Source organism: Gobio gobio, assembly GCF_949357685.1.
Source record: "Gobio gobio genome assembly, chromosome: 8".
NCBI lineage: Eukaryota > Metazoa > Chordata > Actinopteri > Cypriniformes > Gobionidae > Gobio > Gobio gobio.
In genome coordinates this window covers 18,210,839-18,228,097 of record NC_137114.1, presented here as the reverse complement: position 1 = coordinate 18,228,097, position 17,259 = coordinate 18,210,839, and the positions used below count along the sequence as shown (strand labels likewise).

Sequence of the window (17,259 nt, the reverse complement as noted above, 5' to 3'; positions counted from 1 at the left end):
AATAGTTCTACCTTGGCGGAGTGGTAACTGGCATTGCCCAAGAGGCGGCATTGCTGGGTGTCTTGGGTCATCCAGGAGATTGCTCTCGATTCCACTCCTGCTTCCCAGTCACCATGACCCTTTTAAAACCACAGACACCTCAGCACTGATAAGCGAACAAGAAGGACTTTAATCTCTCTGGATACCAGCACGAAGTCTGAATGCATCCTTTACTGTCTTTCTCAAACTGCTCCGCTTCCTCAAGCAATGCACAATAAAGCCAATAAATTATGTTTTATTAACAAGGTTCGGGAGAAGCACGTTCAGATAATTGACACAAGTGGAGAGCACTTAGCTAATCAACAATAAGAGGCATACATAGACGCAGCAGTCTTTCCTCTGTTCATTGACATTTTTCCAGCATCCCTCCACCACCCCTTCTCCACACTTTTATTCATCAACCACTTACATACACGGGGGGGGGTACTCTGGGTTCGGGCCAAATTCCAAGCTTGAAGCCCTCCCCCCGGACAGCACGCCAAATACGCATTTAAATTACTCTCCATAAATTGTATGTAAGTGTGAACTTGTGAACTCTAAGCGGTGAGCAGGATACTTGGCCTGAGCATGTTTAAGGGCCTTGCTAGCAAAAGCAATTGGCCGGGCTCTAGTCTCACCCTCTGCAACCTTCGACAACACAGCGCCCAACCCATCCATGGACACGTAAGTAAACAAAACAAATGGGCGGCTGAAATCAGAATGTGTCAGTACAACGGAATTCATCAGAGCAGCTTTTAGCTGCTGGAAGGCCCAACTGTGCTCTTCCTTCCAGTCACCAGGTCTCAACTCCCTGAACGCAGCAGTACACTTCTCTGGATGCTTCTTGCCCCTCAGTGTGGCTATCAAAGCAAACAGGGGTTTCGCGATAGTGGAGCAATTTTGGATGAATCTCTGTTAATACAACATCATTGCAAGGAACAATTTAATAGTCCTTTGGGATGGGTGTACCCCACACTCCATCATCAAATCAGACTCTGTCTCCACTCTGATAGGGCTGACCTTGTCTGGGTCGGTCGCTACCACTGAACTGTCAATAACATGCCCAAACCGCACGGTCCTCCAGAGGAAATGGCACTTTTGCCTGTGCTCTCTAAGTCTACTGAACACCATCCCGAGTCTATTGATGCCCTGATCTGGGGCACAAGTAGGTTATCCAGATAGCAAAGCAACGTCAAGAAATATTTATCGCCAAAGATATTCATCATCAGGCGCATGAAGCTAGCGGGTCTATTGCACAACCCTTGCAGTAAGTGATTAAACTCGTAAAGACCCATCAGTGTTGTGAAGGCCGTAAACTTTTTGTCCTCCTATGCCATTGGTCACCAAGCAGTCTGCTTAGTGAGGTGAGGGGTGAGCGTCCTTGATGGTCCTTTTTACTTTCACTTTGGCACTAATTTCAGAACCTTGACGTCATTTTCAAAACTCTAGACACAAAACTCACAACCAATGATCAAAATGCACTAACACTTTTTTTCAATTGCTTTGATACAATACACATAAAACTAAGATCATTAGTTCATTTAACAAAAATCACCTGTTCAATATGACACAACTTAACATCAAAGTACTACTATTTCAAAAGGCAATTCACACATTACATTTCAGATGAGTGTCTATTCACTTCATTACAATGATCCAACTATCAACTGATACAACTGCTCAAAATGATAAGTAACTGTTGCATTACTATTGTATGGAAACAAACAATATTCCATGTTTAGATCATGAAAGTTTCAAGATAACCAGATTCATTGTCACCAATTAGTGTGGAGCATGAACCAATTAGACTACATTATCTATGGATGTAATATTTCATCATCATTCTTTAAGAGAATAAACATTCTTTATCAGACACCGTTTCTATGGTCCCTTGTACCACTTTTCAGACTATTTACAGTATTGACAGTACAGCACTGTATGGCTGCAGGCCCTTATACTTGCTTGTCCAATTCTGCCAACTTGTTACTGATGATTGAGTTCACATTGTGGAATGAGTATATAAAAAATGTATTGGGATCCACTTGCAACAACATAGCGATAACATTACATGTAACATGGAGCCGGCAGGTGATCCAGGTCACAATAGAGGTCAAGCAGCAGTGGTGGGAGGAAGACGTGTTGGTCAAAGGAATGACAGGGGACAAGCACCCCTTATGAGAGGTGGTCGTGGGCCTCGTTTGAGAGGTGTGAGGGAACGTGGTAGAGGACAAGGCCATGGACCAAGACAGTGGCAGTAACAGCAAAGAGTGTCCAATGAACGGTATGTTCAGGTATGTTCAGTTTCAAGACGGCTGTAGTAATAAAATTCCCTAAACATTCTACATTGTACAGTAATCAGTAAATCTCTATCCAAAATGTTTTTTTAGAGGGTGATGGAGCTGGACGCTGATGACAACCATCACAAATTCATATATTTGGATGAGACAGGCTTTAACTTGGACAAGACAAGGAGAATGGGTCAGAATTTCATTGGCCAGCGGGCAACCATCCAAGTACCTGGACAACGTGGGGCCAACATTACCATGTGTGCGGCTATATCAGAAGATGGTGTGGTGGGACGCAGACCTCGTATTGGATCATATAACGCAGCTCTTCTTGTAACCTTCCTTGATGAGCTTGATCAGGTCTGTAGAGCTGATGGCGTGACCTATGTCATTGTGTGGGATAATGTCAGGGTCCACCATGCTTATATGTTGCAACCATGGTTTCAGGCCCATGCACAATTTACCACCCTGTATTTACCTCCATACTCTCCTTTCCTTAACCTTTGGTTGAGGAATATTTCTCCAAATGGAGATGAAAGGTTTATGATAGGTACCCTCGTGAACAAGTCACTCTTCTCCTGGCCATGGATGACGCATGGAATGACATCACAGCAGACCAGTGTCAGGCCCGGATTCGCCATGCCCAAAGGTTTTTTCAATGAATGTTTGGCAATGAAAACATCCATTGTGATGTAGATGAACCTGTGGCCAAATCCACAAAACAAGAGTTGGTGAAAATGTAGAAGTACCTACAGTAATCACTCCTATGTTTTGCTTTTTACAGTGCAAGCAAGTTGAGGAACACTGCATTTGATGTTTTACAGTACTGTCTTTTCTGTTCTATTTCGTAGATAATTATTTTGCTTTGATTCAAATAAACCTATGTTGTGATTGTACTGTATAGTTGTTCATCAATATATTTCAGATTTTCTTCAATGATTCCACTGTGTCTATAGTTTTCTCTCTACTACTGCAGTACTTTTACAGGGATGTATTTACATGTAGTACCATAATGAAACCTGGCCAACTTGTGTCACCTATTTTGTATTGCAATATTTAATGATTGTACGAACAGTGAAACTATCGGTTGCTTGTGTATGGGTGATCTAAATGAACGTTTCAATAGTATTTCACAATAAATTTGTTTTTTTGAACAACAAATTGTGCATGTGCAAGATTTCTTTAAAGATATGAATGCACAATGCAATGTTTTGAACATTAGACAGCCTGTGTTACAAGTGATGACCGTTTAATGACTAGAGTTTGAAAAATGACATCAAAGTTCTGAAATAAGTGCCAAAGTCATTGTAAAAAACTGTAAGCTAGTGGTAATCGACGCAAACGTGAATATAACCACTTTTCTTCCATACCAGGACCAACAGAGATGCCCACTCACTATTAGAGTTTCGAAAAATCTCTTGCTCTTCCATCTCTGGGAGCACTTTTCTCCGTTTCTGATACTGAACTGGAGGAACACGCCGGTATAAAGGTCTGAACAGGTGGTTATCGGACAAACTCTTTGGCACTACCAGAAACTATATTGAAAATATTTAATTTGGACAAAGCGAGAATCGGGGACAGAGGCATTGCCCTAGAGGGCTGCTGCTCAGACTGGTTTGTTAACAACCGTGGGACAAAGGAGTCACCTATCTGGCTTTCAAGCTCACCAATGAGGTCGCATAGTTGCTGTGTAACATTGTCACAACTAGCATTGGCAGGAGTGGAAGACTCTATAGTCGGAACAGTCACAAAATCATAGGCCAACACGCGTGGTTTACTGACTTTAGGCACACCTACCCCCAATAGCCCTCTACCCCTGCTAATATGTGGCGTTACCAGGTCTTCATTCAATCTCCCTTCAGCCATATTACAAATGGCAAATGATAACAATAAAAAACATACACAAGAAAAATTTACCACAGTTATCGTACGCTTCTACAAGCAGAGATGACAGAAACACAATAAGGGAAAAAGTCCAATGTGAGCACGCCTAGTTTGCAAAGCAAGATAGTTAAGTTCAGTTACTGTCAATGTCCAGACACTAACACCAAATGTCAACGATGAAGATTCTTCGGCTGTCGATATCAGAAGTGTTGTGATCCCATATTGTTACACCTCAATGATCAGCTGCAGCAGATCTGGTGCATCCGGGTCATGGCACCAAATTATGTAGCATTTCTGGACCGGACAACCTCACACACAAGGAACACAAAACCACCCAATGATGAGATCAATGTTACAGATAAAGATTAGTTGATCAATGGGGCATCGGCTTCTCTCTCTCTCTCTCTCTCTCTCTCTCTCTCTCTCTCTCTCTCTCTCTCTCTCTCTCTCTCTCTCTCTCTCTCTCTTTCTTTCTTCTTCTTTCTTTTGACCTGATTTGGTGTTACGGTGGGGCTTTGTGTGTCTAGACAATGTTTTAATATTTGTAATAAAGTTTTTTCAAAAATCAAAATCTCTTTTTCTGCTTCAGTCTACCTGTGCACGAGGCCGATGAGCACATGCACTGTTGCTTCTTTTCGTGAAAATCTCTGTTTGTACACGAGAGAGAGTCTCTCGTGTACAAACAGAGATTTTGAGTCTGAGATCATGTGCTCATCGGCCTCGTGCACAGGTAGACTGAAGCAATCATATGTCTGTCGCACAAGGGAAAACCCCGGAGGTATTCCACTGATGATGCTCCCTCCCCAAACAAACACCCAAAGAAAAGTTCCTCTACTTTAACGTTATATTCTCATAACTCATGAACAATAATGGGAATAGAATTTTAGGAAGTTCATTAAACCCTTCGGACCCACTTTATATTAGGTGGCCTTAAGTACTATGTACTAACATTTTAATTAATCATTTGATATATTGCACTTATTGTGTACATACATGTTTTTACATTGTACTTACATTTTTAAAAATACCTTCATGTAATTACATCTGTAATTAATTTCTGTAATTACATTTGTAATTACACTGTTGACACTTCCCTTACACCTAACCCTACCCTTAAACTTACCCATACCACCACACCTGTCCCTAACTTTACCCGTATCCCACCTCAATATCCGCAAAGGTGTTTTGCAACACAATATGAACACAGTAAGTACATTGTACTTATTTTTTGATGTAAGTACATAGTAGATAAGGCCACCTAATATAAAGTGGGGCCAACCCTTCTGTTTACAAAACAGAAAAATTTAAACAGTATAAACAGTAAATGGAGGAAACTAATATAGAAGGAAAAAAACGCATAAGTCAAATAATTAACACCAGTTACAAAATGTCACAGTGATGTTTATCTCAAATCGGATAAAATTTCTAACCGGCATGCCCTGCTTCAAGTCAGACATCGATCGGCCTGCATAGTGCTACATGAAGTCGGACAAGCCAAACCTTTAGTGTCCAATTATAATATAATTATGCAATCTGGAGAATCCATGATTGTGATTTGTAGGTTTTTGCAATGCATATAAGCAAAGCTGTGATTCAAAACTCTTTTGACACCATTCATTTATATTGTAAGGATAAAAAAAACTGATATATTTCCAAATATCTCCATGTTGAACTGAAAATACACACTTTAGAAAAGTACACTTTCTTCTGTAATGTCTCAGAAAGAGGTCGTGCTGGGAAAAACAAAGACCACTTATGTCCTTCTGAGCACACCCTGGAATGTTCTGTGTTATTACGCTGAGGAGATCAGCATTCGAGTGCCATTACAGGTAAAGCTGATCTTTTATATCACAAAGTAAATTATACGTTTACTCAAAAATCTTTACTGTTCTTCTCTCTTGGGTGATTTCAGGTTGTGACAACTCCAATATCAAACTGGTCTGAGAACATCCTAGAAAAACTACACATCCCAAACATAATGGCACAAGAGGTGCCTAACCTTCCACCAAACTACTACACCTGCCAGTTTCGCACCAATAAACTAGAGAGGTACTGATCCATAATGATCCAAAAAAGTACTCTTTTGGGGTTCTTCTGGATAGTTTTTTTATAATTTTTTTTAAATAATTTTTTTCTACAGTGTTGAGTTACTTAGTTAGTCCCTAAAAAAGCATTTTTTTTTTTTTTTTATATTTTTTTTTATGGAAATCAATGTTTTACATTACTTTTGTGTTACCTTTTCTCGCCTGGCTTAATGCTCTCTCTCTCCAGGGCTTGCAGGTGTTTTTATTTACTGATACGTTCTTTTTCGCAAGTGTTTTATGCAGTAACGCATGTCTAAGTGGCTAAATATTATGGAGAAGAGAGATAATTTTAATTTGGTAGATTACATTTTTTTATTAATATTATTAATATATCATTAATTAATTCATTTTTTTCAAATCTTTTTCAAAAAAAGTAACAATTCAAATATTAATATGTAAATTATCAATGCGTTACTTTATTTGTTGCATTAAAAAAGATTTTTGATAATGTGTTACCCCAGCACATTTTAAGATTTTATCCATTTCCCTTATCCATTATTTGTGGCTGATGATGCCCCAAACCCCCTTTCCCCTCTACATAATACAGTAAATATGATTTTATGTGCATCTTGCCGTTTCCATCCAGTGTTTATTTAAGTAATATCCCAGCATTTGCTAAAAAATACATGGATGGAAGCAAAGCTATTGACAGGTCTACTTATAGAACCTCACACAGTTTAACAAGTTGGTGGTTTGTGAAGGAAGGGAGTTAAAAAAAAAAAAAATAGTGTACTGTAAACCTGTATTCAAACCCTGTGTGCTTAACAAAGAGGATCTGAGCCTGTCATGTAACCTATAGTCCATGCACTTCAGTGTTTGCATGGAGTCAGCACCTCCTTAAAGACAAACACATCACACACTCCCAATACACACTTATGCAAAGTGCTTGCTGAGTCAAACGGACGGTCTGTCCCATACATTCACTCACATACTTACACACACTTACAAACAACATATTAAAACTGTTAATATTTAATAACAAATAATGCTAATATAATAAAATATACTGTATATTATAATACATTTTTAAAGTTAGGATGATCTAAACAAAGATTGATATAATACTATTTACAGTATTACAGTATTTACTGAGTGATTAAATTTTTTTCACAACTGTGCCTCAGTTGTAGTGTCATTTTCACCACAACCAACAATTTTGGACTTATGAAGTTTTTTCAAAAGATTACTTGTTTACCAAGGAGAGAACAGTCTCAGAGAAGAGCTTACACATGAAACGTGATGTCTCGTGTAAATATCACATGTGAATTTAATATTTTTATCGTGCATCATTACGAATCAAGTGTATGTGATGAGCATATAGCATACTACACTGTTATGAAAAGTGTGTGTGTTTACTTTTAATCTTTAATGCTGCTTTTAGGTTTCTTGGTAATGAAAACAAGGACACTTTTTTCAAGACCACACAGAGGCACCAGATAGTGAATTTTAAGAGTTTGTTCTTGAAAATGTTTGTTTGGCGAATTAATGCGATTACCTTTACCTTACATTACCTTAACAAACACACTTCTTATCTGCATATTTCTCCTTTTTGCATATGCATGCTGTGATACGTAAAGTCAACATGAAATCAAATTGGACTTTACTTACATTCTTAATGCATGTTCTGCACCATTCCACAAAAATATGTTTATCTTTATAATGTTTATTCAAAATCAAACAACTTAATCTACGTGAAATAACTTTCCTTTTTTGTCTGACACCAAGCAACGTCTTATTTTTCCACATAATTCCCACTTTTCACAATCCAGTTAATGGAAATGTGTCACATTTCGAAAGCAAAATGGGTTTGCAAGCAAAATTGTATGTTGATTTGGAACAGGCGATGATTTGTGTTCTTCTCATTAGGGTCCATTTGAGATGCCGAAGACTCCAGTAGATCCACAGTCCCTCAACATGAGACAGATTCTTCATCACTACTGGGCTTGCTGGGCTTGCTGGATGAAGTACCAACCTCTGGATCACATTTGCAAATACTTTGGCGAAAAGATAGCGCTCTACTTTGCATGGCTGGGTATGACTGAACCTACATTTAGTAGTAAAAAATGTATTGCTCATTCCCACGTAGAAGGGGACGTTCTCACGACCTTGCGTGATGTTCCCTAAATGTTCTTTAAAGGTGACGAAAATCCTGAACCTTTATAGAACATTAGGGACGTTCCTAAAACGTCCTCTTTTGGTTATGAAAAAGTGCTGCAGTTCAAGGTTCCTGATATGACTTTAGGGGGATGTCCCATATTGGTTATTCTATGGTCACATAAGAACATTACAAAGAGGACGTTAGGGATGTTAACAGAACGTTCCCACATGGTCCTCTGTTGGTCATATTATAACATTCCTGATATGACTTTAGAAGGAAGTTCTGTTTTTGGTTATTCTATGGCCACAGAGCAACATTACAAAGATGATATTTGGGACATTAAAAGGACGTTCCCATACTGATCCCTGTTAGTCAAATGGGGATGTTTAATTCGGGACTGTGCTGCAACATATCTTGTTCAGTGCAGTGGTCTCTACACTACATTCCCGTAACGTTTGCAGGACCTTTAGGGGACCAACCTAGAATGTTATTTGTTGGTCCTATTTAGGTCCTTCCATCACATTTACTTAATGTTTTCAGAACATGTTTGTGTGAATCATTGTACACTGGGCTGCTTTGTAAATGAGGGTTAGTAAAACACAGGATTTGGAAGTTGCTGTCGTCTGTGCTGATATCTTTTCTGCAGAAAAGAGCTGTGCTCCATCGGAGACACCTTTGTCATGTGTCCACTATGCAACATCTGCAGCTACTGGAACCTCTCCAGCATCTGCTATACTTATAAGGTGACATTTCTACAAGGTTTTTTAAAAATCATTTATTGCATTTTCACATTCGCTGTGAAATAGCTATCACATGTTGTACTCAAAATACTTGTTTGAAGAAATAGAGGTGATTAAGTCCAAACCTTTAATATGTACTAGTCTTCAGGCTTGAGCAATGCAACAAATGTTTTAGCTAATAGAATAACAACAATATAATGCTTTGCCTCCATTGCTTTCCATATTATTTCCATTCTGACATGAAGACCAGAACAGAATTTACCGCATTGACCCCCATGACGGTTCGTAATCCTGTGACTGGAGCGGAGGAGTCCTATTTTCCAGAGACTCAACGAATGAGTCGTACTGTAATCGGCAACATGGTCATCATTCTAATGGTTAGTCAATGGATTTCCATCTCACATCTGTTGATAAATCTTCAACAATGCCAACTAAATTTCAAAATCCTCCTGGTTGAATTTCTTCTTGGTGCTTGCAGATTGCCATGGTTTTAATATTCCTAATGGCAGTGTTGGGAATAACGGCGTTACAGATAAACGGCGTTACTAACGGAATTATTTTTTTCAGTAACGAGTAATCAAACGAATTACTGTTCCTCCCGTTACAACGCCGTTAGCGTTACTGAGGGGAAAAAATGCGGCGTTAGTCGCGTTACTATAATTGAGCTCACTGAAGCGCTTTTCATCCGAACAGGCTCTCTGTCAGCCGGACCTGCAACGTGTGTGTGTGTGTGTTTACGCGCGCACCAGCCATGCGTGTTGGGGGTGGGTGCGGTGGTGCACACAACTGATGATGATTGGTGGGTGGGAGACAAGGTTGAAGTTGATAGGTTGAGGTCACACCTATTTTTTTCACGGTCTATGGTTCAAACACACACACACACACACACACACACACACACTAATGACGCACACGCATACGCACATTCAGCGATGGCAGTCCAACGACTTCAAAGGTAGCTTTCGCAAACTGGAAGTATAAGCGCTACTTTTCCCTCGTTGAGGTGAAAGGTGAGAATATTTATGTAACATGCAACTTATGCCCAGGAAGAAAGAGTCTCTCCACGGCGGTGGCAAGTAATTCTGAAGCGCCTCACATCATCATATGCCACAAAATTATAATTTAAAATATAAAATAGTGGCTAAAAACCCAGGTGATAACGTGAGCTCCACTACCAAAGGAAAGTATAGTACTGAAAATATTTACACAATATTTACACTATAGTAGGCCTACTGATAATATTTACAATAATATATTGAATTTGATAGGTGTCTCTTACATTGTCCCACAGCAACATTACAATAGTGTACATTAATGTGCAATGTTTTATAATAATAATTTATTCTATTTAGTGTCCAATTCATTCATTTAACATATCTAATATTGGGGGCATCCAAGTTATTTGACATATTTGAAAAAAAAGTAACGCAGTAATTACTTTCCCTGGTAATTAGTTACTTTTATAATGATGTAACTCAGTTACTAACTCAGTTACTATTTGTCAGAAGTAACTAGTAACTATAACTAATTACTTTTTTAAAGTAACGTGCCCAACACTGCCTAATGGGCACCATCCTGTATCGGTCCATCTTAAGCATCATTATCTACAGATCTCAGAATGCCTTCTTAATTTTTTCAGTAAGTTTCTTTCTATTCCTTTTCTGATTCCTGACCATATTATCTTCATATTGATTAAAGACTATCAAGTGATTGTTGCTGAGACTGGTTTTAAAATCTCTTTGATCAGATACATTTGCATACATTTACATTAGCAAGCCCTTGTGAAAAAGAAGTACACTTGATAAGTATAGAAATATACTCAATTCTCACTGAATTTAATGTTTCCAGACACTTAATTGGATGTTCATTGCAGTTAAAATATTTAAAGGAACACACCGACTTTTTGGGACTTTAGCTTATGCACCGTATCCCCCGGAGTTAGATAAGGGCATACATACCATTCTCATCTCTGTGCATGCTATAACTCTGTCTGACGCACCCACCGCTAGCCTAGCTTAGCACAAAGACTGGAGATAAACGGCTCCAGCTAGCCTACTGCTCAATAGCTATAGCCTATTTCCAGGCGCTGTGTAATATCATTGTGCCGCTGCACTCATGGTACGGCATGGTACAAGCCTTACTGGTACTATGTTAAAGGGGTGGTAAACCACGATTTCACTATTCTAACACTAGCTAGCGTGTAATGTTGCTGCTTGAGTTACAACGTTCAAAGTTTAAAGCAATTATATTTGCTTTTAAATAAATCAATTTCTAAGGACTACAGCAAACGGCCGCTAGGGACTACACATTCCTCTAGGGTTGCTGACATCACCAGCCCCAATATTTACATAAACCCCTCCTCCGAGAATATTAAATAAGGGGGGGGGGTATTTTGTATCGCTGCGTTGTTGTGGTTAGTAGGCTGGAGTGTTGTTGCCGCAATGCCGACAAAACGCTGTTATTTTCATCCGGATTGCAGGTCTGGGGTACTTGCTTTGTTCAGCCTTCCTAGGAATGGGGGTGAGTTGCAGTGCGTTTAACATACACCATGTTATATGCATGTGTGTATGAGACAGCGGGGAACAGGTCGCATTTGCAGCAGATATATGCTGCCCATCATAAATCAAAGCACGGACAGACAGACAGGGGTCGGAGGAGAAGACTGGAAAATGTGACATAATGGACAATATTCGTCTGTATTTGCAATTCTCGAGCCACGGTTCAGCTGCGCGAGACGAACACTACCAGTGTGTGGATGCACGACGGATGCGCGCGGCTCCCGCTGCACATTTCACAGAGGAAAGCTTCCACAATCTTCGCGAGTTCAATGAAGGATTCGCACAACGGCTTGTCCTGAAAGCTGGATTTAAAAACAGAAGCTGTTTAAGGGCCACAACCTGTAAGTATAATTCATTTTTCGTCTATGTGTTTTCCTGTAATAGTTCATATTGTTAATTGTACCTTGTAGCAAGGAAGTAAACAGATGACAACGCTATTCTGCAAACCAGTCTGTTAAAAGCTCATTCATACTTAACGTTATCCGACGAACACCTAACGTTACAAACACCTAACGTTAAAATCTCAACAGCGAACTTGACATTAGTGTAAATTATTCTTTGATTAGAGCTTTTATGTATTATTTATCTACAGGCATGCTAAACATGGTTCTGTGTTTGATTGGGCTACTATAGCAAATCCAATGTTTAGTGTTCGTTTTGGGTTAATAGTTCTTGCGACAGATATTTGGCTATAATCGTTCTAAAAATACAAAAGTAACAGTGCCATTCAGTAGCGATCACTATAGATCCGCAGTCTTTACTCTTGAGGACTGAACAGGTTCTGCTCGATCATCTTCACTAAAATGTTCTGATTCGGGCTCAGATTGGTATGGTTTTTATTGACGCCATTGTTTCTAATACTAACAAGAGCACAGTCTACCGGTAAAGGTAAGGGGTGTGACGTTTCCGACAAACGTGCACTAGGCGGTTAGCGAATCACAACACACTGGGCCAGCTAACCAATCTGAGCCCATTGCGTATTTTTGAGGGACTGGCTTCATACAGCCCGGAAACCATCAGACCGTTTTTACAAGGAGGGACGGAGCAGTGTAGAATAAAGGTCAAATATATGAAAAATAATGCAATTTTTTAAAAACTAAGTATGAACACATGTTACAGTGCACCCCACAAACACAATCAAGCCTTCGAAAGAATGTGTTTTACCACCCCTTTAAATTTGCTGGTTATTCTGTTGTTGTTACGGCTCTATACTTACCTGGCCCAAATTCTGACACGATGCGGTAAGCTATTTCATATCTACACATACTATTTGGGTATTTCTTTATGCAACAACAAAGTATCCTCCAATTTCTTCTATTAGAAATGCACTGCACCCAAACCAAATATGAGGACACGTTCATCCTCAAGGTTTTCATCTTCCAGTTTGTCAACTTCTACTCATCTCCTGTTTACATTGCGTTTTTCAAGGGAAGGTGGGTATGCAGTAAGAATGAATGAATATGAAGATTCACTATTCATCTAATATTTGATCTGTTCTACAGGTTTGTTGGATACCCTGGAAACTATAACACACTCCTAGGAATCCGAAATGAGGATGTGAGTGTTTACATTGTTGCAAAAAGCAAATCTTCGACCTAATTGCGCTCCTTTCTTGTAAAATTAACACTCAGCCACAATACACAATTCCACAGTATTTCCCCCTCAATCAAGAATTGTGGAAAAATATGCAAAATCCGAAATAGGAATATCTCATTAATACATGTGTGTAACTTGGCTGTGTCCTTGTTTTATGTAGTGTGGCTCCTCTGGATGTCTCATTGAACTAGCTCAAGAGCTATTAGTCATCATGGTCGGCACACAGGTCATCAGCAACATCCAGGAGTTTGTCTTGCCGTAGGCCTTTTATGTTCAATTCATCTTCTTAAAGAGTTTGTTTACTCATTGTAGTGTATTTTAGTATAGGCCTAAGATTTCTCCTTCTCTTTCCAACAGTAAATTAAAGACATGGTGGCACAGGAGGAAGCTGAAGCCAGCTCCCAGTAAGGAGGTGATTGATGAACCTGACACAGAGCCCGAGATCAATCCATGGGAAACAAACTATCATCTGCTAGTGTGTGAGGGGCTGTTCGATGAGTATCTAGAAATGGGTGAGACCTCATGTCTGTTGAATTATCTATTATAGATGGAATTTTAGATGCACAAATATGATCTAATTTAATCAGTACACACACACAAGATACTTCTACCACATAAGAGACCCGTATAGGGTCAGTGAGTTCTTAGTTCTTAGGGTTATTAGTGTTTTTAAAAGTCTTTTTATGCTCACCAAGGCTGCATTTATATAATATTACAAAATCCAGTAAAACTGTAATCTTAACAGTTTAAAATACAGTAAAACTGTTTTCTATTTTAATATATTTTAAAATGTAATTTTTTTCCTGTGATCAAAGCTGAACTTTCAGCATCATTACTCCAGTCTTCAGTGTCACATGATCCTTCAGAAATCATTCTAATATGATGATTTAGTGCCTAAGAAACATAATATTATATCTGTTTATCAGTTCAAATCGTTATAAAAACTGGTTGTCCAGTGAAGAGTATCCTGGTTTCAGAGATCTTCATTCTATTAGGGTCATAGACCTTATCCAATGACTTTTTGGCTCTGACAGTTCAGCTTTTATGATAACAGAAATAATCCCCTGTCAGATTACTAAATTCACTTCTGATAACCGCTTTAGACTGGTTTGTGCCATGTAAATCTCGGTCATTGTATTTGCTAATTTGTAATATCTCTGGGTTCGTAATTTTGTTTTGGGGGTCTCCTACAATAGGTTTACATGCATCAGAGGTCAAAAAACATTTTTCTCATAAAATACATTGCATACATACAGTGTCTGAAACGGTTCAATCAAGGATTCAGTCTCTCTAAACCCCTCCTTTCTGAGAGTCTACTCTGCTCTGATTGGTCCGATGGTCCACTCTATTGTGATTGGTCTACTCTACTCTGATAGTTCGGATGGGCCAGTCTGTTGTGATTGATCTACCGCTTACAGCACGTCAGACATGAAACGGTGATACAAACAGTAACAATGGTGTCGGTTTTACTGCTTCAATTTGAGCACAAGTCCTCATTTTTTTATGTGCTACAAAGTGGATTTGCTTTCACATTATGCAGGAAGTAAGACTGGAATTACTGACGACTCGTTTCAGGCAGTTCAGAATCAGTTCTTTCTTAGACAAATAACTTAATTTACCGCAGACTTTGATCTTTGAAACTTTGTAGGTCTTTTACATTCACAAACAGCTAGGCTTATATTACACACTACAATGAATATCCGAAAAAGCATAATATTTACAACACAATATATTACCATCATGGCTTTCAAATTGGAGGCAACTGCAGTTTAGCTCAGATGAAACGCTGATTTTGGACTTCTTTATCTTGTCAGTTCTGCAGTTTGACTTCATCACCATCTTCGTAGCAGCCTGTCCTTTGGCTTGTTGTTTGCCGTTGTTTGCCTTGATAAATAATTGGGTGGAGGTTTGTCTCGATGCCCAGAAGTTTGTGTGCGAGTACCGCAGGCCTGTTGTGGAAAGAGCACAAGACATTGGCATCTGGCTGACCATTCTACAGTTCATCTCCTACCTGGCTGTCATTAGTAATGTAAGGGTCGTCTTAATTTATTGTGATCATTCAGGGCCAAGCACTTTTATCTTTTTCTAGGGTGCATTTCTCTGTCTCAAACGGATTAATTAAAAGAAGGTATTCCACCACCTGCGTGACATCACATAGTGAGCATCGATGCTCCTTGGTTTTCATGGTGCATTGTGGGACTTGTTAGGGAGCGAACATTTAAAGGGGTACTTCACTGGAAAGATGAATGCGTATTTAAATTGGGTCATTTCTGTAGTAGAAATGTGAAATTATTTTTGAAGTTGGTGCCTTCTAGACTGAGAAGACGTGGGGCACGATCATTCGAATATACTACCGGGTTTCTACTGATACAAAGCTTAATGCTAAATCGCTGAAGTAACCCTTTAAGTGCACTGGTAGGATTTTGCGATTGAGACAGCCCTTAAAATGGCTGAATCCCTAATAAGTGCCCTGACTACTGAACGAGGGGGCTGATTAAGACACACCCCATGTATCATTGGCACATTTCCCGGATCGGCCTTATGGTGTGTCTGCCATTGTTATGGTTGACTCTGATATCATTCTTAGTCTCAACAATGAAGTGTGAGTTCATTTACAGCTTTTGATATCCAAAAATCTCAAAATAATGTTAATGCTAATTAATGTTAATGTTAATTAGACAGGCTGTATATCCTGTTTAGGCATTCTTTTGCCAGGCTTTCCTGATTGCCTGGCAAAAGGATGAGAAAGGACAGCACACACAAGATTACTTTCATCTTCTGGCCATACGACTGAGTTTCATCATTATATTTGAGGTTCACAGTCTAGCATCAGTTTGTAAACTTTGTACATACATTTTTTCCTGATAATTATGGAAGCTTGTTTCCACCACTGAATAAAATAAAATAAAATAAAAAAGGTAATTGCAACTTCTCATAATTCTGCCTTTTTTTTCGACACACAATTGTAAAGTTGCAAATGCATGTTATAAAGTTAGAATTGTGTGATATAAAGTCGAAATTCTAAGACAAAAAGTTGCAAATATCTAAAAATGTTTTACTCTGGTGGAAACAAGCTTCCATAGATACTTTATGGAAGTCTGTTTCTGCCACAGAATAAAACAAAATAATAATTGTGACTTTATCTCACAATTCTAATTCCTCTCAGTTCTGACTTCTTTTCCCAGAATTGAGAGGCATAAGCTCGCAATGGCGAGTTATAAAGTCCAGTTCTGAGGAAAGACAGACTGACTTTCTTTCTCAGAATTGTGAGTTTATGTCGCACCATTCTGACTTTATTTCCCGCATTTGCGAGACATTTGGGAGCCAGGCAGGAGCCAGCAGAGCAAGTGGCCAGGGCGGAGTAGGCAGGGAAGGTGTCAAGGGCAGAGCTAGTGGGACTAAAGCCCATCTCAGCGGTGCTGGAGACCACCATGTTGGAGCAGATAAGCACCACAGCAGAGCAGTTGGCCAGGGCAGAGTAGATGGAACTGATGACCACCACAGTGGGACAGGTGGTGCTGGGACCCACCACAGCAGATCTGGTGGAGTAGAAGGCCAACACAGTGGAACATGTGAAGCAGACAACTACCACGGCAGATCAGATGCCCAGTCCACCAAGGCTGGGCAAACAGAACTGGAGGAGAACACTTCAATGAAGCTGAAACAAAACACAGGGAGGTTAGAATCAGTTGAGACAAGACAGGCGGGGAACTCAAGGGTAACCTCTGTGGTCAAGACAGGACAGGCAGGGAGCCCACGGGCTGGAGCCTACGCAGGACTGAGCTCTGGAGCTTGAGAAGGCTCTGGAGTGGACTCATGTGCTGGAGTGGACTTGTGTACCTTTGGAAGAGCTGAGAGCATGTGTGCGGCCCAAAAAACAAAATGGCAACTGCCATTACAGGAAGTGCAGCTGCTGGCAGTGGGACATCTAGGGCCACCAGGACACTGAAACATTGAGACCACCTGGATGCCAGCCACTCTTGCTGACATCAGTAG

The 17,259-nt window shown here is 39.7% G+C and overlaps 1 protein-coding gene across 1 annotated transcript; it reads left to right on the top strand.

Annotated features, from left to right (window-relative positions):
• Positions 1-2,093: 2,093 nt before the first annotated feature.
• On the top strand, positions 2,094-17,059 carry LOC307130313 (anoctamin-7-like; the record flags this gene model as incomplete). The annotated part of the gene is made up of 17 exons (XM_079823281.1): positions 2,094-2,225; positions 2,406-2,663; positions 5,909-6,016; positions 6,100-6,236; positions 7,653-7,710; positions 8,138-8,303; positions 9,021-9,112; positions 9,355-9,486; positions 9,588-9,619; positions 10,681-10,751; positions 12,810-12,908; positions 12,989-13,100; positions 13,170-13,224; positions 13,424-13,521; positions 13,621-13,775; positions 15,078-15,292; positions 16,592-17,059. 17 exons carry the CDS (start codon positions 2,094-2,096, stop codon positions 17,057-17,059), a joined length of 2,388 nt encoding a protein of 795 aa, XP_079679407.1.
• Positions 17,060-17,259: the final 200 nt, after the last annotated feature.